Source organism: Lepisosteus oculatus, chromosome 11 (assembly GCF_040954835.1).
Source record: "Lepisosteus oculatus isolate fLepOcu1 chromosome 11, fLepOcu1.hap2, whole genome shotgun sequence".
Lineage (NCBI taxonomy): Eukaryota > Metazoa > Chordata > Actinopteri > Semionotiformes > Lepisosteidae > Lepisosteus > Lepisosteus oculatus.
In genome coordinates, this window is record NC_090706.1 from 10,689,929 (window position 1) to 10,709,244 (window position 19,316).

A 19,316-nucleotide genomic window follows, 5' to 3' on the forward strand; every position below is an offset into this window, starting at 1 on the left:
CTGAATCAGTAGTTTTTGCGCTGGCAATCCAGTCCCTGATTCAGTGATTAATTTCATTCAAGATTCGGCCCTGCCACAGTGGAATTCGCTGCCTTAATGACACCGCCTCTGCCCCACTCTTGAGCCCCCTGTGGAGAGGCATGATGCTTTTTTAATGGCCTGTGATTATTATTACTTGAAAATCAACCAAATTTAGGGAAGGAATTTCTTGAGGATAACTAACCCTGCAAACAATGAGTTTGGATGTCTTCTCTTCTGTGACACACTCACTATAAACAGATCGAGGTATTTTGTTGTCGTTTTTTTCATTTAAGATGGTTTGCATTAAGGCCTGAAATATAATCAAAAGTCATTCCTTTAAAAATAGAAGATGAACAGGCCAAACTGAGAATGTCTATGTGATCTGGGGTTAGAATGGAATATTGATTTTTATTTTCTTGAGGCTGATGTTGATTGTATCACAGAAGGAAATACACTTGGAAGAAAATAGGCCTATTTTTTGGACAAATTGTGTGCCAAAAAGGTCTAAGAACTGAATTAACTACAGCACTATTAACAATGCCTCCAGCATGGTGCATGTTGATAAGTGTATCTTTTATCGTAAACAGGAGAGAACATTTTCAGGTTCATTACATCATATGGGTAGAATAATGCCGTGATGAGGAGAACAGAAGGACGTCCAGCTTTTAAACAGAATAAATATAAATTAGTCAGGACATGAACTCACTTTGTATTTATGCTTGTTGTTGTCATCTGGGCAGTGTCCTGTAGAGCTTTGTTACCTGCATGTACAGCCTAAGCTATCCCCTGTAATAACTGGATTTTGCTCTACTGATTAAAAATTGAGGATTTTAAGGTAGTATCACTATTACTATTCTATGTTTTGTTTTGAAAAGAAACAAAATGAGTGCAGAACACGAACCTGGGGAATGTACCATTTATTTCAGCTTCCCTGCTTTCTGTCACTGCTGCAAGGTCTCAGAAGACAGGTTAGGAGGGGCTCTGTCCTTACCGCACTGGAGTTCTTTCAGGACGGCCAGGGAAAACATCATATAATACACCAGGACACACAGACACGGGGCTCAGGCTAGCAGGATTTCGTATTCCTGATTGGTCATCAAACCCTCCATAAAGGACCTCCCATCTGGTACCTGAACCTGTTAAAGTCTGAACCTGTTTCAGGACAGTTGGGAGCTATTGTGCTGTGAGACTTAGTGGCAAGCCCCTTCCTTAATTCTAGAGCTGCACTGAGCTCTTCTGTTTTTTTTCTGTGTGTACGTTATGCGAGGTAGGAGATCTGTCTTCTGCATCTATTACGCCAAAGCAGGAGGGGGCACATACACACTCGCTAGCACACATCTGATAACTGAAAGCACCTGACTATACAGTAGAAATATAGATGTGATATAAACTTGTGTCTTCACCTGATGAATTGAATTCCGCTGTATTCCCTCTAATTTCTTGCTTACGTTCCCCAACATTTCACTCATCTCTCACATAGCCTCCTTTGCACTTTAACTGTATGTCATTTTCTTCTAAATGAACAGTGAAACACAAACCAGAGGGCATGAGTAGATGCTATGTGGGAATGCATTTAAAACTGAGAACAGAAGGCACATTTTTATGCAAAGAGTTGTGGGAGCATGGAACAAGCTACCCAGACATGCTGTTGAAAGAAGCCGATGCCCTGGCTTCTTTCTTGAAATTGCCAGATGCGATCCTCAAATTCATTCGTTTTTTAACTGCCTAACACGTTAGCTGGGCTGAATGGCCTCTTGTTTGGAACATTTTAGATCCTTGCTCAACTTCAATTATGTTTTTCTTTCCACAATACTAGATCTTTCCTTTTTGCCTGTGCGGAATTTCACTTCCATTCCGCACAGCTGGAGCACAGTGAGCTGCGTCAGGCCAAGAGGACATAATGAGTGTTTTCTTTTTCTTTACTCCTAAGGATATAAGAAACGTTACAGATGAGAGGAGGGCCACACAGCCCGTCTTACTCATTTGTTTGCTAGTAGCTTATTGATCCCAGGAACATATCCAAACATTAGACCAGCAGTCTGGCTGGGCTGTTTGTTCAATACTCCTTCGGCCTTGTTGTGTATTTGTGTATTTAGATGTTTGTCTTCCCACTTCCAGAAGAGACAAAGAAAAGGAACTTTGACCTTGAGCTGTTAAAAAAAAGACTTTTGAAGTGAAACTGTTTGGAAAGCAAACATGAAAAACATTGGATGCACACTGGTAATTTGTATGGAAATCCCAGCTATTACTACTCAATGTCAACTTGTCATATGTAGGCAAATGTGCTCACAGAATGACTTCTATAAAGAACGACCTATTGTGTGCTCACTGAAACTGAAACTGAGTTCCCACTGAAACTTGCAGTTCAATCGCTTTTTTGGTGGAACTATCGATTTCTGTCAGAATGTGGACAATACAAGTCATTTCTAATACGCTGTAATGTACTGAATATGATTTCAGAGCAGAATTTCCACTATTTTCATTTTCAGCGTATACAGAATGTTAAAGGACATTGCAAATACCAGTGGAAGACTCTTCGCTTTTCTCAAAATCGCTTTTTAGCGAACCATGTACACTGACACCACACCAGTTCATTTTCACACACCCCACAAAATGTCTTTAATGTTGCTATTTATTATTCTCTTTTCTACAGCGAAGAGTGTATTGGTCTCTCAAAGCAGAATGTAATACCAGCTAATTAACATTCAGATGCCGAACTTCCGGTAAACTATGAATATTCATGTTCGTGGGGTTCCGCTGCTGCTTTTCCTCTGCGTTGATGTAAATGGAGTGACGCTTCCGGCCGAGTCCCGCTGCCATGTTGCTGTGGTTCGGAGTCATTCCGCTATTAGCAGCGCCTCTCGCCCGCTGCCAGCTCGCAGACATGGCAGCGAAGACTCAGTTGCCCAGCAAAGAGCAAGCCCTAAAAGGCAGGCCAGACAAAATGGTTGTTTCAGGTAAACACGCTTTCGTAATACACACATCGGTTTTGATTTCCGTGCTACGCTGAGTTTCTGCTGTCACGAAGTTCCCTTTCCCGGCTATAGCGACCAATAGCCACATGCTCACACTGGATCAAAGGTGCTAAGTTGCAAATGTTGTGGCTACAAAATGTTTTTTTTCTTTATTGCAATCACAATGAGAGGCAGCTACCTAGCGGTCGGCAGCTTCTTTTATACCTATGCAACTTTTATTTAAAGCGGTAATGTCCCGTGTTGTTTGCTTGTTCGATTTGGGCACAATCGGCGATCATTTCCTTAGTACAAGACACACAAAGTGTTATTTTCTGCAACTGTTTCATCACTGTCCAAAATCTGTAATTAATACGATCACTCAGAACTGTTTGCACGCAAGAGTCTTGGGACGCCTCTGTGTTTGCTAGTTATGTAGCATATGCTTCCTGTGAGTCCTGGGTTCTGTGCCCGATGAGACTACAAGCCCTTGTTCTCTTGCCCAGGGTCTGCTCACGGTAGGTTGCCAATACCATGCAGCCCCGTAGCTCCGCAGCGTGGACAGCTGCCATAAACCGAGCGCTTGAAGTTACAAGTGCAGACAGAACTTGGAGACCATGCAACAGAAACAAAGTTATGCACTAACCCATTATGTGTAATAAATAAATCCTTTAGGAGAAGCACTGTATGTGTGCATTCTGATGGATTTTGGCACAACCCTAGATCTGACTAAATCCCATCAATGTTTTAAGCTCCTTCTTTTGAATCACATTAAATATAATTGAATCCAGCATGAGTGCTGAGATAACACATGGAGTATACAAAGAATAGAATATGTCATATGTAAGTGCTTGGAAGACACTACCTAGTTCTTCATATAAAGAATTCAAGTATTTTTTTATTAGTTATTAGTAAACATTCTAGTGAGTTATACTTAAAATGTTCCAGTAAATTAACAAGCTAGAGACTGGATACCCAATGTGCAACTTTCTAGAGATCTCTTACATACGTTACTGGGTCCTATAATATACTGGACAGTGTTTCACAGCTGGTTCTTAAGGCCTTTAATACATTAGCAAATGAGCTTTTCATCTGTGTATATTCACATTTTATTGTACTCAGTTTCAACAGGTTCCTCACCATAGATCAAAACAGACTTAGGGTTAAGACAAGACCACTGTTGTGTATTTCTTGTGCCTCATTTGTTGAAAGCACGATGTGCTCCATCCTTCCTGTGGAGGTGAACAGTTTTTTCTTTCGCAGTCTGACTTGCATGCTAGGCCGTGTTAAGTTGCGGCTCACCTTGTGCTTTGCTGGAGCTGGCTAGGCCATATTTTAGTCACACACGAGTGCCGTTAAGTAAGTGAAGAGAACTACCCTGAGCAGGGGGGTGTTTCATTCTTGTACTCTTAGCGCTGGGTCTCTTGACATGCTGTTCCTGTGTTAGTGAATTCATCATAGGGTAGGCTCCTTTCAGCATAAGCCATCATGGCCTTGACAGTGCCACCTAGTGCCAGGGCCCTTTGCCAGTCATCTTGCCTGAAACACATAGGCAGAGAGACAGGATGCCCACAGAAGGAAGCCCAAGGCCAGACAATGACACCCAGGGTGTCTGTTGTGGCTCCTCGGTGCGGAGTTTTGCAGTACCCTTAGGGTGGTCCAAAATGGCCAGGATTGCTCCAGCCTCTGACCGCCCAAACGCTACCAGTCCCTCCTTCTGGGCCTTTTTTCTGCGGGGACGACTTTACTTCTCTGCCGAACTTCTCTGGGGGCTGTGCTTTTCAGAGGCTCCAAAATGTTACAGGGGAAGAGCTGCTTCTGCCTCCATGCTTTGGCCTCGTTAAAAGGTCTCAGAGCTAATAAAACAATTATTGAGCTCTGCAACGCTCCGCTGTCCAAAAGCCCATCTGTGCGTTCCGCGCGTGATGATTCTGCCCTGTAATAAATTCCTAACAGTCTGTCAGAGCAGCCCTGGGAGTGCGTGGTGGACATCTGTCTCTGTCTTTAACTGGGAGGGAGGGAAGAGGGGCGGGGGAGGGGGTGAGGGAGAGGCTGTGGTCCTTTTGGCCATTGCTGTCATGAGCCCGTCGTTTAATATGATTCTAAATAATAGATTACATTTGCGTCTTCCTAGTGTTGTGTGAAACCTGGCCTGAGTCTCTGTCATGCTTCTTGCTGAGAGATGTGTGGTGGCGTGCTGTGATCTATCTGCAGTCGGAAGGCTTTAGCTTCAATTGCGTCTTACCAAGGATTTGTTATGCGCTACAAAGTGCTCCCCATTGGTCACTCAGTGGAGCAGCAGTGACTCCATTTACTCCTCAGTAAATGTTCGCAGTGAATGCATTTTGCACTTTATGGTTGTTCTCTGGTGGATTTTATCATATGTATGTGCAAAACTCACTTGTGTAAAAGGAATTGACCCAGTGTTCCTAAATATACGGTGTCTGTCCACATGTACAGTCCCCTACAAAAGTATAGGCACCCTTGATAAAAATGAGCTAAAACTTCTGTATAAAATAAACAAGGGTAACGAGCTGTATTTTATGCTCAGAAAACATTCTTGTATTCTAGTGCTCAGAGAAAACAATATTGTTTACAAGTAATAATTTTATTTTTCAAAAAACTGGTGTCATTGGCAACCCTAAAGATTCTTATAAATATAATCCAACAAAATTAAAGCTACATTGACATTAATAAACATTTATGTTCATTTCAGTCTTAAAGAACTATGTTCTCTCCATGGTTTCCTGTTCCCCTGGAGTCTACAAATGCATGTGAGGTAACATGCATGTGAGATCCTTTCGTCACCCATCACCATGGGGAAAGGCAAAGATCTTGTCAATGAAAAAAGACAAACGGTTGTTGACCTTCATAAATCAGGTAATGGGTACAAAAAAATAAAAACAAAAATGAAATATATCTCTTACTGCATTTAGACCAATGATTAAGAAGATAAAACCACTGCAACAGTGGTCAAGTTTCCTGGTAGAGGATACAAGGAGAAGGATGGTTCAGGAGGCAAAGGGGAACCCAGGGCCCACAGTTGGAGAAATACACAGCTTGGTTGTATTTCAGGGTCACCGGTCTGCAGGTAGACACCACCTCCATGACAGTAGACTATGTGAATGGGGAGTCAGAAAAAAAATCTGTCATCAAGAGCAACCAACAAACATCAGTGTCTGGAGTTTGCTAAATGTCATTAGTGCTTGGATTGAAACTGGGTGCTGAAAGAAGGATGTAAGCAGAAAAGAACATCACACCTACGTAGAAAGTATGGTGCTAAATCTTTGATATTTTGGGGCTGTTCTGCTTCTACTGGTCCTGAGGCCTTTCTCAAGGTCTCAGGCTTCATGGGTTCTACCAAATACCAGGACATTTTAGTCAAAAACCTGGTTGCTTCTGCCAGGAGGCTTAAACTTGGCTGCAGGTGGATCTTCCAGCAAGGCAATGACCCTAAAAACACATTACAACCCATAGAGAAATGACAGTAAAATCAAGATTTTGCAATGGCCACATCAGTCTCCAGACTTGAACCCCATTGAAAACCTGTGGCTTGAATTCAAATTGAAGAGGGCAGTCCATCAGCTCAGCCCAAAGGATATCAAGGATCTAGAAAGAGCCTGTAGGGGGGAATGGTATAGGATCCCTCCCAATGTGTTCTCTAACCTCCAAAACCATTATAGAAAAAGGCTCAGTGCTGTTGTCCTTGCAAGAGGAGGCTGCACAAAGTTCTGAAAACAGGGGTACCAATAATCGTAGCACTTAATTTTGAGAAATAAATGTGTAATTTGAGAAATGTGTGATTTTGTCTGCTTTCATTGAATCCTTATCAAAGTCAAATTTATTCCACATGTTGGGAAAATTACAACATAGCTCATTACCTGTGTTCTTTATTTCATACAGCTTTTTTTGCTCAGCTTTATCCAGGGTGGTAATAGTTTTTTGGGGGGCTAAGGTAGACTTGTGATTCCATGACTCTTTCAAGAAAAGCACGGTAAGTGCTGAAATGAGTGATAGACTGTACGTAATAATTAGCATGCGTTCTTTGCTTAATGAAAATTTGCTTCCACCTGACTGATCTGCAGACTGCCCTTTGAGTTTGAAAGGATCGGTCACTTTTTATTAATATGAAATTATGGTTCCAACAGGCTGCATTTCCTCAAACATGGATTTGCTTTATGTTCTCTATCATTTTCCAAGCTGTGTACATCTGAATGGTGGAAGACCATTTATTTCAAAGCAGTACAGATACAGGGTACATTCATTAGTGTACATGACTCTTTTCTGTATGAAACGAATCATAGAACTGCAAATCACCAAATCAAATGGTTACATTTCTGTAATCAAAGCTGTTACCAACCCCTTTGCTCTGCCATTTGAACTTTTAAGAATGAGGAACATTAATTGATCTATACTTGCATGATCCTGTAATATAGTCTTATAAAGTCAAAAGTCTTCACAGCAGAAGTGATCTGACCTCATTATAAGATTTTGGGCACAACCCCAGCTAAATATTGTAGTTAAAGCTACTCTTGATTAAATACCTACACATTTTCAAAGTTAAAAGTGATGGAAAGAGTTATCCCGATTTTAATGGAATTTAAATAAAGATATTTGGATTATGCCACAGGACTGTTGCCTTCAGGATAACAAAATAAGCAAATGACATCAGCAACTTCCTGCTTCTGGTAGTATTAGAACATACTTAATTAAAACCTGTCACTGTGATACTGAAGGTGAGTAGTAAGCCTTAATAAATTCTGCCATTTGCAGGGACTGGGGACAGGTGTGATCTGGAAGGCTTGTCTCTGTCCCAAAAAACATAACGCTATGATATAGAAGGTATGATGATTTGTTCAGTGCTCACTGTTCTCTGTCAGTGTAATCTATAAACGTGGAGCGGGAGATGGAGAAAACAGCAAGCTCATGGTTTGCATATCTAACATAAGTTTCACTGTTGGCCATAATCTCTGTATACAGTGATCCATTACATAGGGCTGCCATCTCTGTATACAGTCACCCATTACATAGCACTCTTATCTGTAAACTGTCATCAGTTGCACAGGGCTGTCATTTCTGTATATACTGATACTTCTCATAGGACTGTCATCAGTGCATATAGTGGTCCATCTCACCGACATCTTTGTACTGTATATAGTGGCCTATCTCATAGGATTTAGTCTCTGTATAGAGTGGTGCATTTCATAAGACTATCATCTCTGTATACAGTGATCCATCTCATAGGGCTGTCATTTCTGTATACAACGGTCTATCTCATAGGTCTGTCCTCAGGGTCATTATCTCTGTGTACAGTGGTCTCTTCCCATTTCCCATAGTCTCTCTATACAATGGTGCATTGCACATTTAGCCCCAGTGGGACTAGAGTACAGGCTGAACTTTTAATAGAACCTACTTTTAGAAAAAAATATCTGCTTGTTTTTTTCCAGCACTGCTCAGTCATTGTAGTAGAGCACACAATTGTGAAACGAGCACTGTGTGTTAAAATAGAAAAAAAGTAGAATTAAAAATATTTCTGAGACCATTTCTTCAACATAATTAGAGAACTTAAACTAAAATAAGAAATGAAAGCTTTGCATTGCAGAAATGAAAACTTTCTGTATCTGCTGAAGTAAAATAGGTCACCGGCTCACACTGATTTTTTTTTTCTGCAATTGTTGCCTTCAAATCAGCTTTCCAGAATTAACATGTGACTGTGTCTCTCCCTGATCAGGACAGAAAATTGATCAGGGTGCGTTTAAATGGTGGATCACTGTGATGTTAAAATACGTCTTTGAGTCAATCAGTCAAGTCACAGCATGAAGATAGGGTCACAGATAGTGTACTACTAATGTTAAGAATTACTGTTTATAGAGTACATTACCAATTATAGGGTTTCATTTGTTTTTATTTTAGAATTTGTGTTTGTTGTCTGATCTATCTCAGGAGACCTGCTGTGTCACTTTTCCTAAAGAGAAAGCCAAAATATTTATGTTAAAAAGTCTTCAAATGCACATACACGTCACTGGAAAGGGATGACCCACAGGGGCTTTTCTTGTGCACCAGGGCAGCGGAACAGAGTAGTTGAACCAGACTAGAGGGTCATGGGTTCAAATTAAGATAAGATCGCTTCATTGGCCATATACAATTTCTTGTATTAGGAATTTGTCCTTTCGCATACCCCAACTTGCTCTCCATGAAACACACAGACAGGGAGAGAAGCTTGGGCTCAGAGCGTAGGGTCAGCCATTTATACAGCGCCCCTGGAGCAGTTGGGGGTTAAGGGCCTTGCTCAGGCGCCCAACGGAGTAGGATTCCTCTACAGGCCATGGGGTATGAACCGGTAACTTTCCAGCACCGAGCGCAGATCCTTAGCCCCAGTGCCACCACACCAATTTCCAAGAAGGGTGCTGTTGGTGAAAGGCGCTTCACTCAGATTGCTTTAGTAAATGTCCCATTGTATAAAACGTACTCTCCAGGTAATGAGTGTCAATGAGAATTTGTTCTCAATTGACTTATCTAGTCCGTCGATGCACTGGAGTCCCATCCAGAGCAGGCCCTGCCTTTCACCTGTTGCTAGTGGGGATAGGCTCTGGGTTCCCCGCAGCCCCGGACTGGATAAAGCGATTAGGAAATGGATGGATGACTTATCTGGTGAAGTAAAGGATTAAATGAGAACTGTAAGCTTTTCTTGTTTCACCTACAGTTAGCATCTTTCAGGCCCAGCTACACTGAATTGAAGATAACCCTGACTCCCAGCTCACGGGGCTCTGCATTAAAACACCCTAAAGGAAACATAGCTTAAAAACACTCTTGAGAAGACCGGGCGTGGAAGGACAGCAGAAAGGAAAAGCTGAGAGTGACAAATGCGTGTGAGAGTTTTTATAAAGGGGGGGACGGTTTATTTGTGAATGCCTGAATGCTGGGACAGTGCAGCGCTCAATTGCAGCTTGTGTATTGGAATGCGATAAGGCACTCAGGTAAAGGACACCTGGAGGCTTGCTGAGGGTGGTGGTGGAGGGTTGGAGGAGACAGCGTCCACCGAGGCCGCATACCTCCTGTGTGTTGTCAGGCGCCCTGTTTCTGAGGGCGGCTGCTTGTTCAGAGAAGCAGGCGCAGTGCTGGGCCAGTGCTGCATTGGAATGAGGCTGCACTGTTTTAGGAGGAGCCAGCTCAGAGGACTCCATCTTGCTGACTGCAGCAGTTAAAATGGCAAGTGGGATGGAGGACGCAGGGGGGGGGGGGTTGGGGGTTGGATCTCACCATGGCAACGGAGAAAGGTTGCTAGGATACTGCTTCTGATTCAGAGAATGGGAAAGATGCCCAGCAGTCTCTTTCTTTCCTAGCTCCTGCATAAACCAGCATTTGATCTCATTGCATCTTGCAGTAAGAGCTTACTGCAGGGTTCAGCATTTAAAAGGGATTGGTAACTTATATAATATACTTAAATATTTTAGAAAAACAACCCCCAAGCAAGCAAACACCAGAAGGGATAAAGGGATAAAGCTTGGTTTGATGTGGAAGTTTCATCTGCTTGTTGGCACCCCTGCAGAAATGATCAGTACTTGTACTTGAAGTGTCCGCCATTAACTAACATCCGTCAGTCACATAGGGTGTGAGTAGGTGTTTGTTCTGTCTTTGTACAGAAGATAAAGAGTTAAAAGAGCATCTCTCAGTTTTGGAGGACCTTGTAATCTTGAATTGTTTGAATTTGCAATGTCAGTCGCTATAGAGACACCACAAAGAAGCTGCTCTCCTGGTAATGCTGACTCCTGGGTTCAAAATCTTAGGATATGTAGTTAAAAGAGTAGAATTTGTCTCAAAGAAAATTGTGATAAAAATGTAGGATGCATTGGTAAAACCTAATTTAAAATGTTGTGCTCAATTTTGGTAACTGCCTTACAAAGAGGGTATGGCAGCACTGGAATGAATCCAGAAAAGTGTGACAAGATACAGGAATGTCCTATTTTGAGGACATTGAGGGGCATAAAGAAGTGAATCTTAAAACAGAGGAGGTGACAAAGGGACTTGATTTCAGTAGTCGGACTCTTCAAAGGTACTGACATCTCCAAACAAAAACTGACTTCTTCACAACAGGAATCTGTAGAAATGATGTGGAATTGCATTTAAAACAGGAGAACAGGAGGCTCTTCTTTTCACAAAGAACTGTGGTAGGGTGGAACATGTTAAACCCTGGACCATTTCGAACAATGTCTGGATGAGATCTTTGGATCAAATGACTGCTAACCACCTCACGGACTATATGGGCCAAATGGCCTCCTCTCGTTTGTAAGCGTTCTGATGGACATAAGATTTCACCAAAGCTGATACTCAAAGGTCACGGCTTTGTAATGTTGCCTACATTTCCCTTTGTGCAAACAGTCTGTGAGTGGTTGTTCCCTACTGAGAGAAAGACATCTGTCTGTAAGTCTGGGGTGTGTAAATGTTTTTACAAGGATTGATTGAAGTAATTCAATTTAACTTAAGACCCATGCCTAATTTAAACATTGGTCTTACTGTAGTCTCATACAAAAGCAACCATTGCTCCTGTCCATTCGGTTACTCTTAGAGCACGTGATCATTCATACCGTGCCCGACTGCAGTCCACTGAAGTGACATCACAGGCCGGCAGAGTTTGCTGGCAGTGGGTTGTAAAGTATCTTCTTCTCTTGAGTACATTAGGCTCGGCAGATGAAGGTTCTGCCCCATTGTGATATTGATTCTTGTGATTGATTGTTTGAGGCTTGTGGAGCAGTGATGGAAATGCCACCGGCACAATCAGGGATGACATTCTGTCCTTCTCTCGTTCAGCAGCGAGTAGTCAGGAGCTTTGTGCTAATGTGAGATGAATCAGTGTGTCACAGCAGCTGAAGAAGCAGCACAGCACCTGTCCATCACACTCTTACATCTCACTTTACACTTACTGTATTTCAAACAAGAAACATCAGTATTCCCATTTTATAACTATTAACATATTTGTGTGCGAGGTTTTGTTTTGCAGGTTTGGCAGAGATTTAATGACTGAAATAGTGATGTTAAGCTCACAGCAGGGGATATTTTGCCCTGTCAAGTTTCGTAGTGGATTTGTTTTTACATTTTGGGGGATCATCAGTGAGTATTTTTAGGGGTGCCCTCTGAGCTTTTTTGACATGAAGTGAAACTGAAACAATAACTTGTTCCTGTTGAGGCAACCTCCATACTTGAAAATTCTGGTTCCATAGTGGGCTTGTATAAGGCGCACTAGTAATGAAGAAAGAACGTGCATCCTGGGTGCTACACAGCTTATTTGAATCCAGCAGCAGAATTAAGGCTTCTGATGGAGTCTCATGAAAACACTGTGAGCCTGCAGGTGCCCGGGAGAGCACAGGCAAGGCTGGTGCACAACAAGGAGAGGAAATGTTGACAAATTAAAATCCACTATCAATGATCAGAGATTTGGGTCCATATGAGAGCACTTTCTCAGTTTTAATACTGGTCTCATAGACTGTGGTGGTAACATTTCTCCCCAAGATTCCCAATACCTCTGCCTCTTAGAAATCTAGTCTTAGGATTTGTCCATTGCGTCAGAGATGTCTGTTCCAGGTCCTGAGTAGATGCCCTTGACACCAGATGATGTAATAGTAAGGCTGCAGCCTTGGAGGTCTGGCACCAAACGCTAAAAAGACGTGAGGAACAGCAAAAACAACTGCATCAAAAAAGTCATTAAAACAGAGCTGGGCAATTTTAACCGCCTATTAACATTGGCTTCCATGCCAAAAACTGCTCATCTGAAAGATGGCTTGTGGCACTATATATTTTTTTGTTTTTATGATGCTCTTCCATAAAATACGTTAATAATCAGTCAATTTTCATAAATACGTAGGACTAAGAGGCTTCTTATGATACTGCTTGTTAACCCACAGTTCAGCCTAACTTTAAAGCTTGATGATGCATATTATTATAGCAAGTACACTTACTGTAACTCAAACAAGAAACATCAGTACTCCCATGTTGTAACTAGTCATGTATTTGTGTCTGAGGTTTTGTTTTGCAGGTTTGGCAGAGATTTGATTGAGTTACTGATTATAAACTCATAGCAAAAGGGGATATTTTGCCCTGTCAAGTGTCATAGTGGATTTGGTGTGTCTTTGAGTGGGATGCCTGCAATTCTCTGTATGTTGTTAATGCAGGAATGCAGCTTTGTATCGGGGCCCCATCTGTTTCACCTTTATACAAAAAGGCTAAACAGTGGAGATTTTTCCCAATTTCTGTAACATTTTCTAAACTAAGAGTTTATGATAGTCCATTGCAGGGTTACAGGTGAGAGGGGGCCATTGAACTGATCGAAAGAGCTCATCTGTAAGAAGCCAGAGTATCAGTTTTAATAATATGGCTGGGTAGCGTGTAGCTTGTGCCATACTCCCACAACCTTTTGTATAAAGTGCCTTCTGTTCAAGGTCTTAAGGTCAAAAGTATTTAGTCCCTTACACATGTTTTACATTTTGTTGCTTTAAAACCTGTAATCATGACACTTTGAGGTAGGAATTAATAATACACGAACTACTCCACACAATCAATGCAAGATTAACAGAAGTCAACAGATGATTTGAAATAAAAATGGAAAAGTCAGGATTGCAAGTGTCCAAACCCTTTGCTGTGCTACCTCAGTCAGGAAGTGAATTGCAAAGAGAGATTCAACCATAAAGAGGAATGAGCTTTCAAAACAACTCAAAGCTATAGGAAGGCACAGCTCAAGAGAAGAGTGTAACAAGAATTTGAAAGACATCCAATATGCCCTTGTGCCTGATAAGGCTGGTCATGAAGGAGTGGAAGGTGTATTACACACTGCCTAGATCATGGTGTCTCTCCAAGTATAACAACAACACAAGGAGAAAAGAGGTTAGAGATGCTACAGTGAGGCGTGGCAACTTCTAAAGAGCTACACAGTTCAGTTGCTGGGAGAAAATGTCTTTGAGTTAACAACATCTTGGTCACCATTCAGGGATGGCCTGTGTGGCTGACTGGCAAATCCATCTCAGATCCTGCATAGAGTTTGCAAGAGAACGTTTATGGGATACTGCAAACATGTAGCAAAAGGTGTTCTGCTCAGAAAAGACTGAATTGGAAACCTTTTGGCCTAAATGCCCAGAGTTACATGTGGTAATGAGAGTATTACTCATTGCTCTGTGTTTCCTTTAACACTGTGTAGAACTACATCTATTCCTTTGTTTTGTTTAAACAAACAACTTGAGTTAATACCTTTCGTGCAATTCTGGAAAAAAAAGGTATTTCTTTATGCTCTCATCATAATAAAATAATGCAGGGTAAATGTGTGACAGTGGTTGAGGGGCAATATTTCTTGTGACTGACTTTACGATAAACAAGCCCAGGTCATAAAGTCTGCGTGAAGAGTCTCTTTAGTACTGTATGCTGTTCTTTGTGTGAAGATTTACAGTCTCACCATGAATCAAGACTTTGTACCTTGACTTGCTGATCATGCATAACAGCAGCTCACCGTGGGATTCCCTGAAGAATTGTGTGACATAGATTTAGTTCCCCAATCTGTTCTTTGGAAACAAGTTGTGCAGAATCCTTATTGTATCTGTGTGGGTTCAAATATCCCTGTTAGCAGGGCACAAGGTATTATGTGAAGAAACACCTACAGACCCTCTCAGGAAGTTGCTTCTCTGCATTGATAAAACAATCGCCGGATTGGCAATCCGGTGAAGCTGAAAGGCAGTGTGCTCCAGCCACTCCCTCCTCCTTGTCGATCTCTCGTTTAGGAGTGTCACACGCTCTGGCTCTGGCAGCAGATCTGTTTAGCATGACTTTGGAACAGAAAGCCTTTGTGTTCAAAAAGTTGGGGTTGCTCATTCCCGTGCAGATTTCTCTTGTGTGCTTCAGCTGAGTTGCAGTGGGGTAACCTGAAGAAGGCACGTAGGGTTGAGAGTTTGTGTCCTACCATGAACAGTGGCCACATTTTTGGTTCGTTCATGTAAAAAAAAAAACTTTACAGTTCTAGGGCAGCCCTCACACCAGCACAAGCTTCCTTGCAGACACTTAAAACACAACCGGCATTCCGAGACACGTGTGCGGAAACACATTTTTGTTCTTTTTGGGTTTTTTTTTGCCCGAGCAGAGCCGACTTCGCCATTGTGACTCCACAGTGTGGCAACAGGTTGTCTCCGCAAGAGCAGGCTGCCCCGGTGGACTATCCCGAATCAGACTGAACAAACGAGCAAATAAAGAAACTGGCAGCAGCCTTTGTTTGTGAGAAGATTACAGATCAGGTTTCTGTACTCTGCGCTCATTAGCTTCTCTGCAGCAGTGCTCCTGCGTTGTCTCAATGCCAAACAGTCAAGAAAATAGACACAATTTTCCTTCTCACCCCTCTCTTGCTAACACCTACCTCTTACCTCCTACCTCAAACATCACCTTCCTCACCCCTCTCTCCTCTCTCCCACCCCCCCCCCCAACCCCCCACCCTTCCCCAAAATGATCGGTATCCCATGATGCTGTGCTGTCACGGTGGGGTGGGTGCCATATAAGAAAGCAAGCCTCCATTTCTGCCCAGAGCCAGGCTGTTACTAAAGGCAGGAAGGGGGAGATTCCTGTTTGAGGAAGGGGACGGACAGGGACCCTGGCTTTTCTTGGATTCGGTTCCACTTGTCCTGGATTTCGGCAGTGGTAGTGGTGGGGGGAGGGAGGGGGGTGTTGGGAGAGCGCGTGGGCAGTGGTAGGAGGGTCGCACAAAGACGGTGCCAGGCTGGAACGAGAGTCGTCCGAGGAAGAGATAAAAGAGAAGGATCCCGTGGGGTGGGGGTGGTGCAGGGGGCAGCGGGGATGTGCTGGCTGGTGTTGGTTGTGGTTGGTGGTGGTGGATGGGGTTGGGTTGTAGAAATTCCGGAAAGGTGAACAAAAAAAAACGGATGATGCCACTTGGCCGTCTCGCTGTCCCTGGGAAGATGTCCGGTGGATGTTTATCGCTGGGAAACAAACAACAACTACAAAAAAAAAAAGATGCTGTTGTCCTGCCTCTCAAGTTTGAAATGAAAAGGCTTCTCGTTCTCGCTGTCTTTCTCTGTCTCTCTCTCTCTCTCGCTCCCTCTGTTTTATTCTTCTTGTTCTCCCCTGTTGTTTGCTGTTTGGCACTGTATTGACTGGCAAGGGAACAGTTGAGCACTGAATAGACCAAAGACTGGCACAGGCTGGAGGGCTGCCAAGGCTGACTGGGAGAGATGCCGGCTGCAGAGGTTGGTATGCTGGTGGTGGAGAGCCGACTATGAGTTGAAGTACTGAAGGAGGAGAGGCAGGGGAAGTGTGTGTGTGTGCCGTGGTGGTGGGTAGGTGGGTGTGTTACTGGGAGAATGCAGCAGTAACACACAGCTTGGCAGACACTGGGGGCATTCTTTCGTGTGACATTGGATCCGCTTTGCGTTTCAGGAAAGAGCAAGCTGGAAACCACCATTTTTCAGAGGGTTCTTTGGCTAGTTATTGCTTTTATCATCTGTTGCATGTTGCCTCTGCTCCCAGCAAACGTTCCTGTTCTTTGTTTTTCATGGCTGAAGTCAGCAGATTGTCTGCCATCTTTTCTAGCTCGGGAAAAAAAAAAAAGTGCAGACACATTTGTTGCCAGTTTTTTCGTGCACAAACTGGCAAGCTTCACCTTGCATTCAAGTGGCCGTGTGCCAGCATATTTTAATCTACAGTATTTATTATTTTCCCTGGCTCTTTTTCAACATGCAGTTTTTGGTAAATGGTTTTTCAGTTAAATTTCTTTAATAAATGGGAATCAAAGGACTAGTATTGACCAGCATGATTTCTTTCTAACAGCTGAGCAGTTTACATCCTTAAATTTGGTCTTTTTGCATCCTTGATATGCTGTGCTTTCATTAAATACAATGCATGCATTATCAGCAGTGATTTACAGAGCAGCCTAAACAAATACCTTTTCGTTAAGTGAATGACTTTTCCCTTAATATTCCGAAGAAACTGTAGCCTTTTCTGCACTTGACTGAACACCAGGCATGACAGTATTTTTTGAGATGGGATGGTTTAAGCTGTTTTGTAATTACGAGCTGTAGTTAATGAATATGTCTTATTATAGCACATTTTTATGTAAGGGATTGAGTGTTGCCTTTGATCAGTCAGTTTATCTGGAATTGTGAAACAGCGTAAAAGGCAAGTCTGCAGGTTGGTAACTCCAGTTTTTACAGCATGGCCAAACCATTTAATTACAGGCTTAGTATAATTAATAGATCAGGCTGCTGAATAATTAATACCTAATACATGAAGAAGTTTTATTTTATGTCTTGTCTTGCAAATTTAACATTTGCTCTCTTTGTGTCATTTATCATGCCTGCTTGCTTTATGTTTTCGGCAAAATATATAACATGCTGTATGTATGTATTAATTTTGTGAAGACAGTTCTCTTCTGAAAAGTAGTTGTGTGGTCTGCCAGTGGTTACAGTAGCTTCTCAGAGGCTCATCATTCCTTATCTCTCTGTGCTTGGTTGTCGCTGTACATGATGACACTTTTCAAGTGGTGTTGGATTGTAAACGTCTGTCACAGTAAACTTCCTTTTGGAGGCTGCTGTTTTAGTTAAATTAACTTAAACGAACTCAAGAGACGAGTTTCAGCCTCGAGTTCCAGCACGGCGAAAATGGGTCTCCAGATCAAATACAGGATGGTGGGGGTAGTGACACTGTTCCAATGGCACTGCTCAGAGTGCAGCCTGGCCCCCTCCATCCACAGCTGCCTGAGCTGTGTCTGCTTTTAGCCCAGCTGGGACTAGGATCCTCCAGCCCTACAGAGAGCTGCTTGCAGAATGGTGCAGGGGGTAGAGGGGACTGAGTCAGCCAGGGAGACATAAAAACGTGACTCCTGTCACCTGCTGGTATCGGTGAACCTGCAGTGATCTCGGCAAGCACTGCAGCACAGCTCAGCTCTTTCTTGAGCTCACTGTGTACAAGGGCAAGCGGAGAAAGGCACACTCTGTATTTCTTCCTCTGGGTTTGGGTTGGCGATTCCTTAGGGTCAGAGGTTGTGAAACAAAAGAATATTTGACCATCTCACTTTTTTTTACAAAAATGGTCTCATCTCTGCTTCCCTTCCTCCCCCCCAAAACAATATCCTTACTTGAAAAAGGAAGTTTTGATGTTGTGCTCTAGATTTAAATAATTAATTTACGACTTCCTCTTTTTTAATCAATTATTCGTAAGCTGCAGTTCAACATGTTCTGAAAGCCTTTACAGTGTCTTTCATTTCTGCTTCCTTTTTGGATTTTATATACCTTGGTGATTTCACAACTGTTGCATGCTCCAGAGCGGAGTTTTGATTGTCTTTACATGGGCCAATGTGTTTGTCTTTAGAGCTCTGTCCCCAGCAGTTTTCCTGCTGTGCATCATGCCAGCTGGGGGTGGTCATGCTTTAAATCAAACTGAGAGATTCAGAGGTCAGCCTTCTGTCCAGCAACACTGACCTGGCGGTTTGTCTCCGTTCGGCCTCCTCATACTAAGAAAGGTGGGGGTGGATACTGATTTTTTTTTCTATGGCTTCATTTAATGTCAAAAAAAGTGCACCTCAAGCGATTAACATCTAAACAAAAACAAATTGCTTCCTTCCCATTGTTTGGATTCGTGGGGATCATGCGAGTTTATCCCTTAACATCTCCGCAAATGCGAAATACTGTTTTATGTGGTTCGTGCTGTGATGGGTAAAACAATAGCCAAATCCGAGATCTCAGCATAGAGTGGATTATTTTAATCCCAGTGCACATCTGTGATTGTGTTTGGCTTGATTTAAAATATTCCAGTTTAATAGGGCTGGCAGTCATCACACTACCCCCAGTCTGCTGTTTCCGGGTTGTGTTTTTATAGATTCTACAAATTAAGAGCAGGAGGGGGCAGGGGGGTGAGTGCCCCATTGTAGCTCAGGCCCAGTGTCCACAGTGTGTACCAGGCAGGGAGGGCAGTGATCTCTGTGGGATAAACTGGAGAAGAAGAGAGCATGGATGATCGGTCATTTCTCTCCAGATAGTGGTGGGAAGGTGTTGGTATTGGTACAGCGCAAGAGAGGTTAAAGCAAAATAATGATCTAAGCATGAATGACACAAAGCACTTGTTTTGATTCTGCTTAATCAGAGCCCCTGTCGAGACTGAGCTAATCTTTCATTTTTATTCACCTGATGTGGGGCCCGGTGACCCTCTGTGTGCCCCCCTCCCTCCTATACAGCACTGGGGTCCTGGATGAAATTGTACACCTGTCTGCGTGGAGTTTGCACGTTCTCCCCATGTTCGTGTGGGTTGCTTCTGAGTGCTTTGGTTTCCTCCCACATTCCAAAGACACCCTGGTAGGTTATTTGGCTT

At 42.8% G+C, this 19,316-nt stretch overlaps 1 protein-coding gene across 4 annotated transcripts in view; it reads left to right on the forward strand.

Annotated features, from left to right (window-relative positions):
* Window positions 1–2,772: 2,772 nt before the first annotated feature.
* Window positions 2,773–19,316, forward strand: part of msrab (methionine sulfoxide reductase Ab) — a 48,797-nt gene continuing 32,253 nt past the window's right edge. The window contains exons 1-2 of one of the 4 annotated variants that reach the window (XM_069195569.1): window positions 15,529–16,201; window positions 19,183–19,300. Coding sequence is in view for 2 of the 4 variants with exons in the window: in XM_015349198.2 (XP_015204684.2) it covers window positions 2,840–2,978 (139 nt within the window). In the remaining 2 variants the exon portion in view is untranslated. Of the gene's footprint in view, window positions 2,979–15,528; window positions 16,202–19,182; window positions 19,301–19,316 lie in introns of those variants that run through there. The other 3 variants (XM_015349198.2, XM_006631451.3, XM_015349199.2) reach the window with 3 other exon arrangements.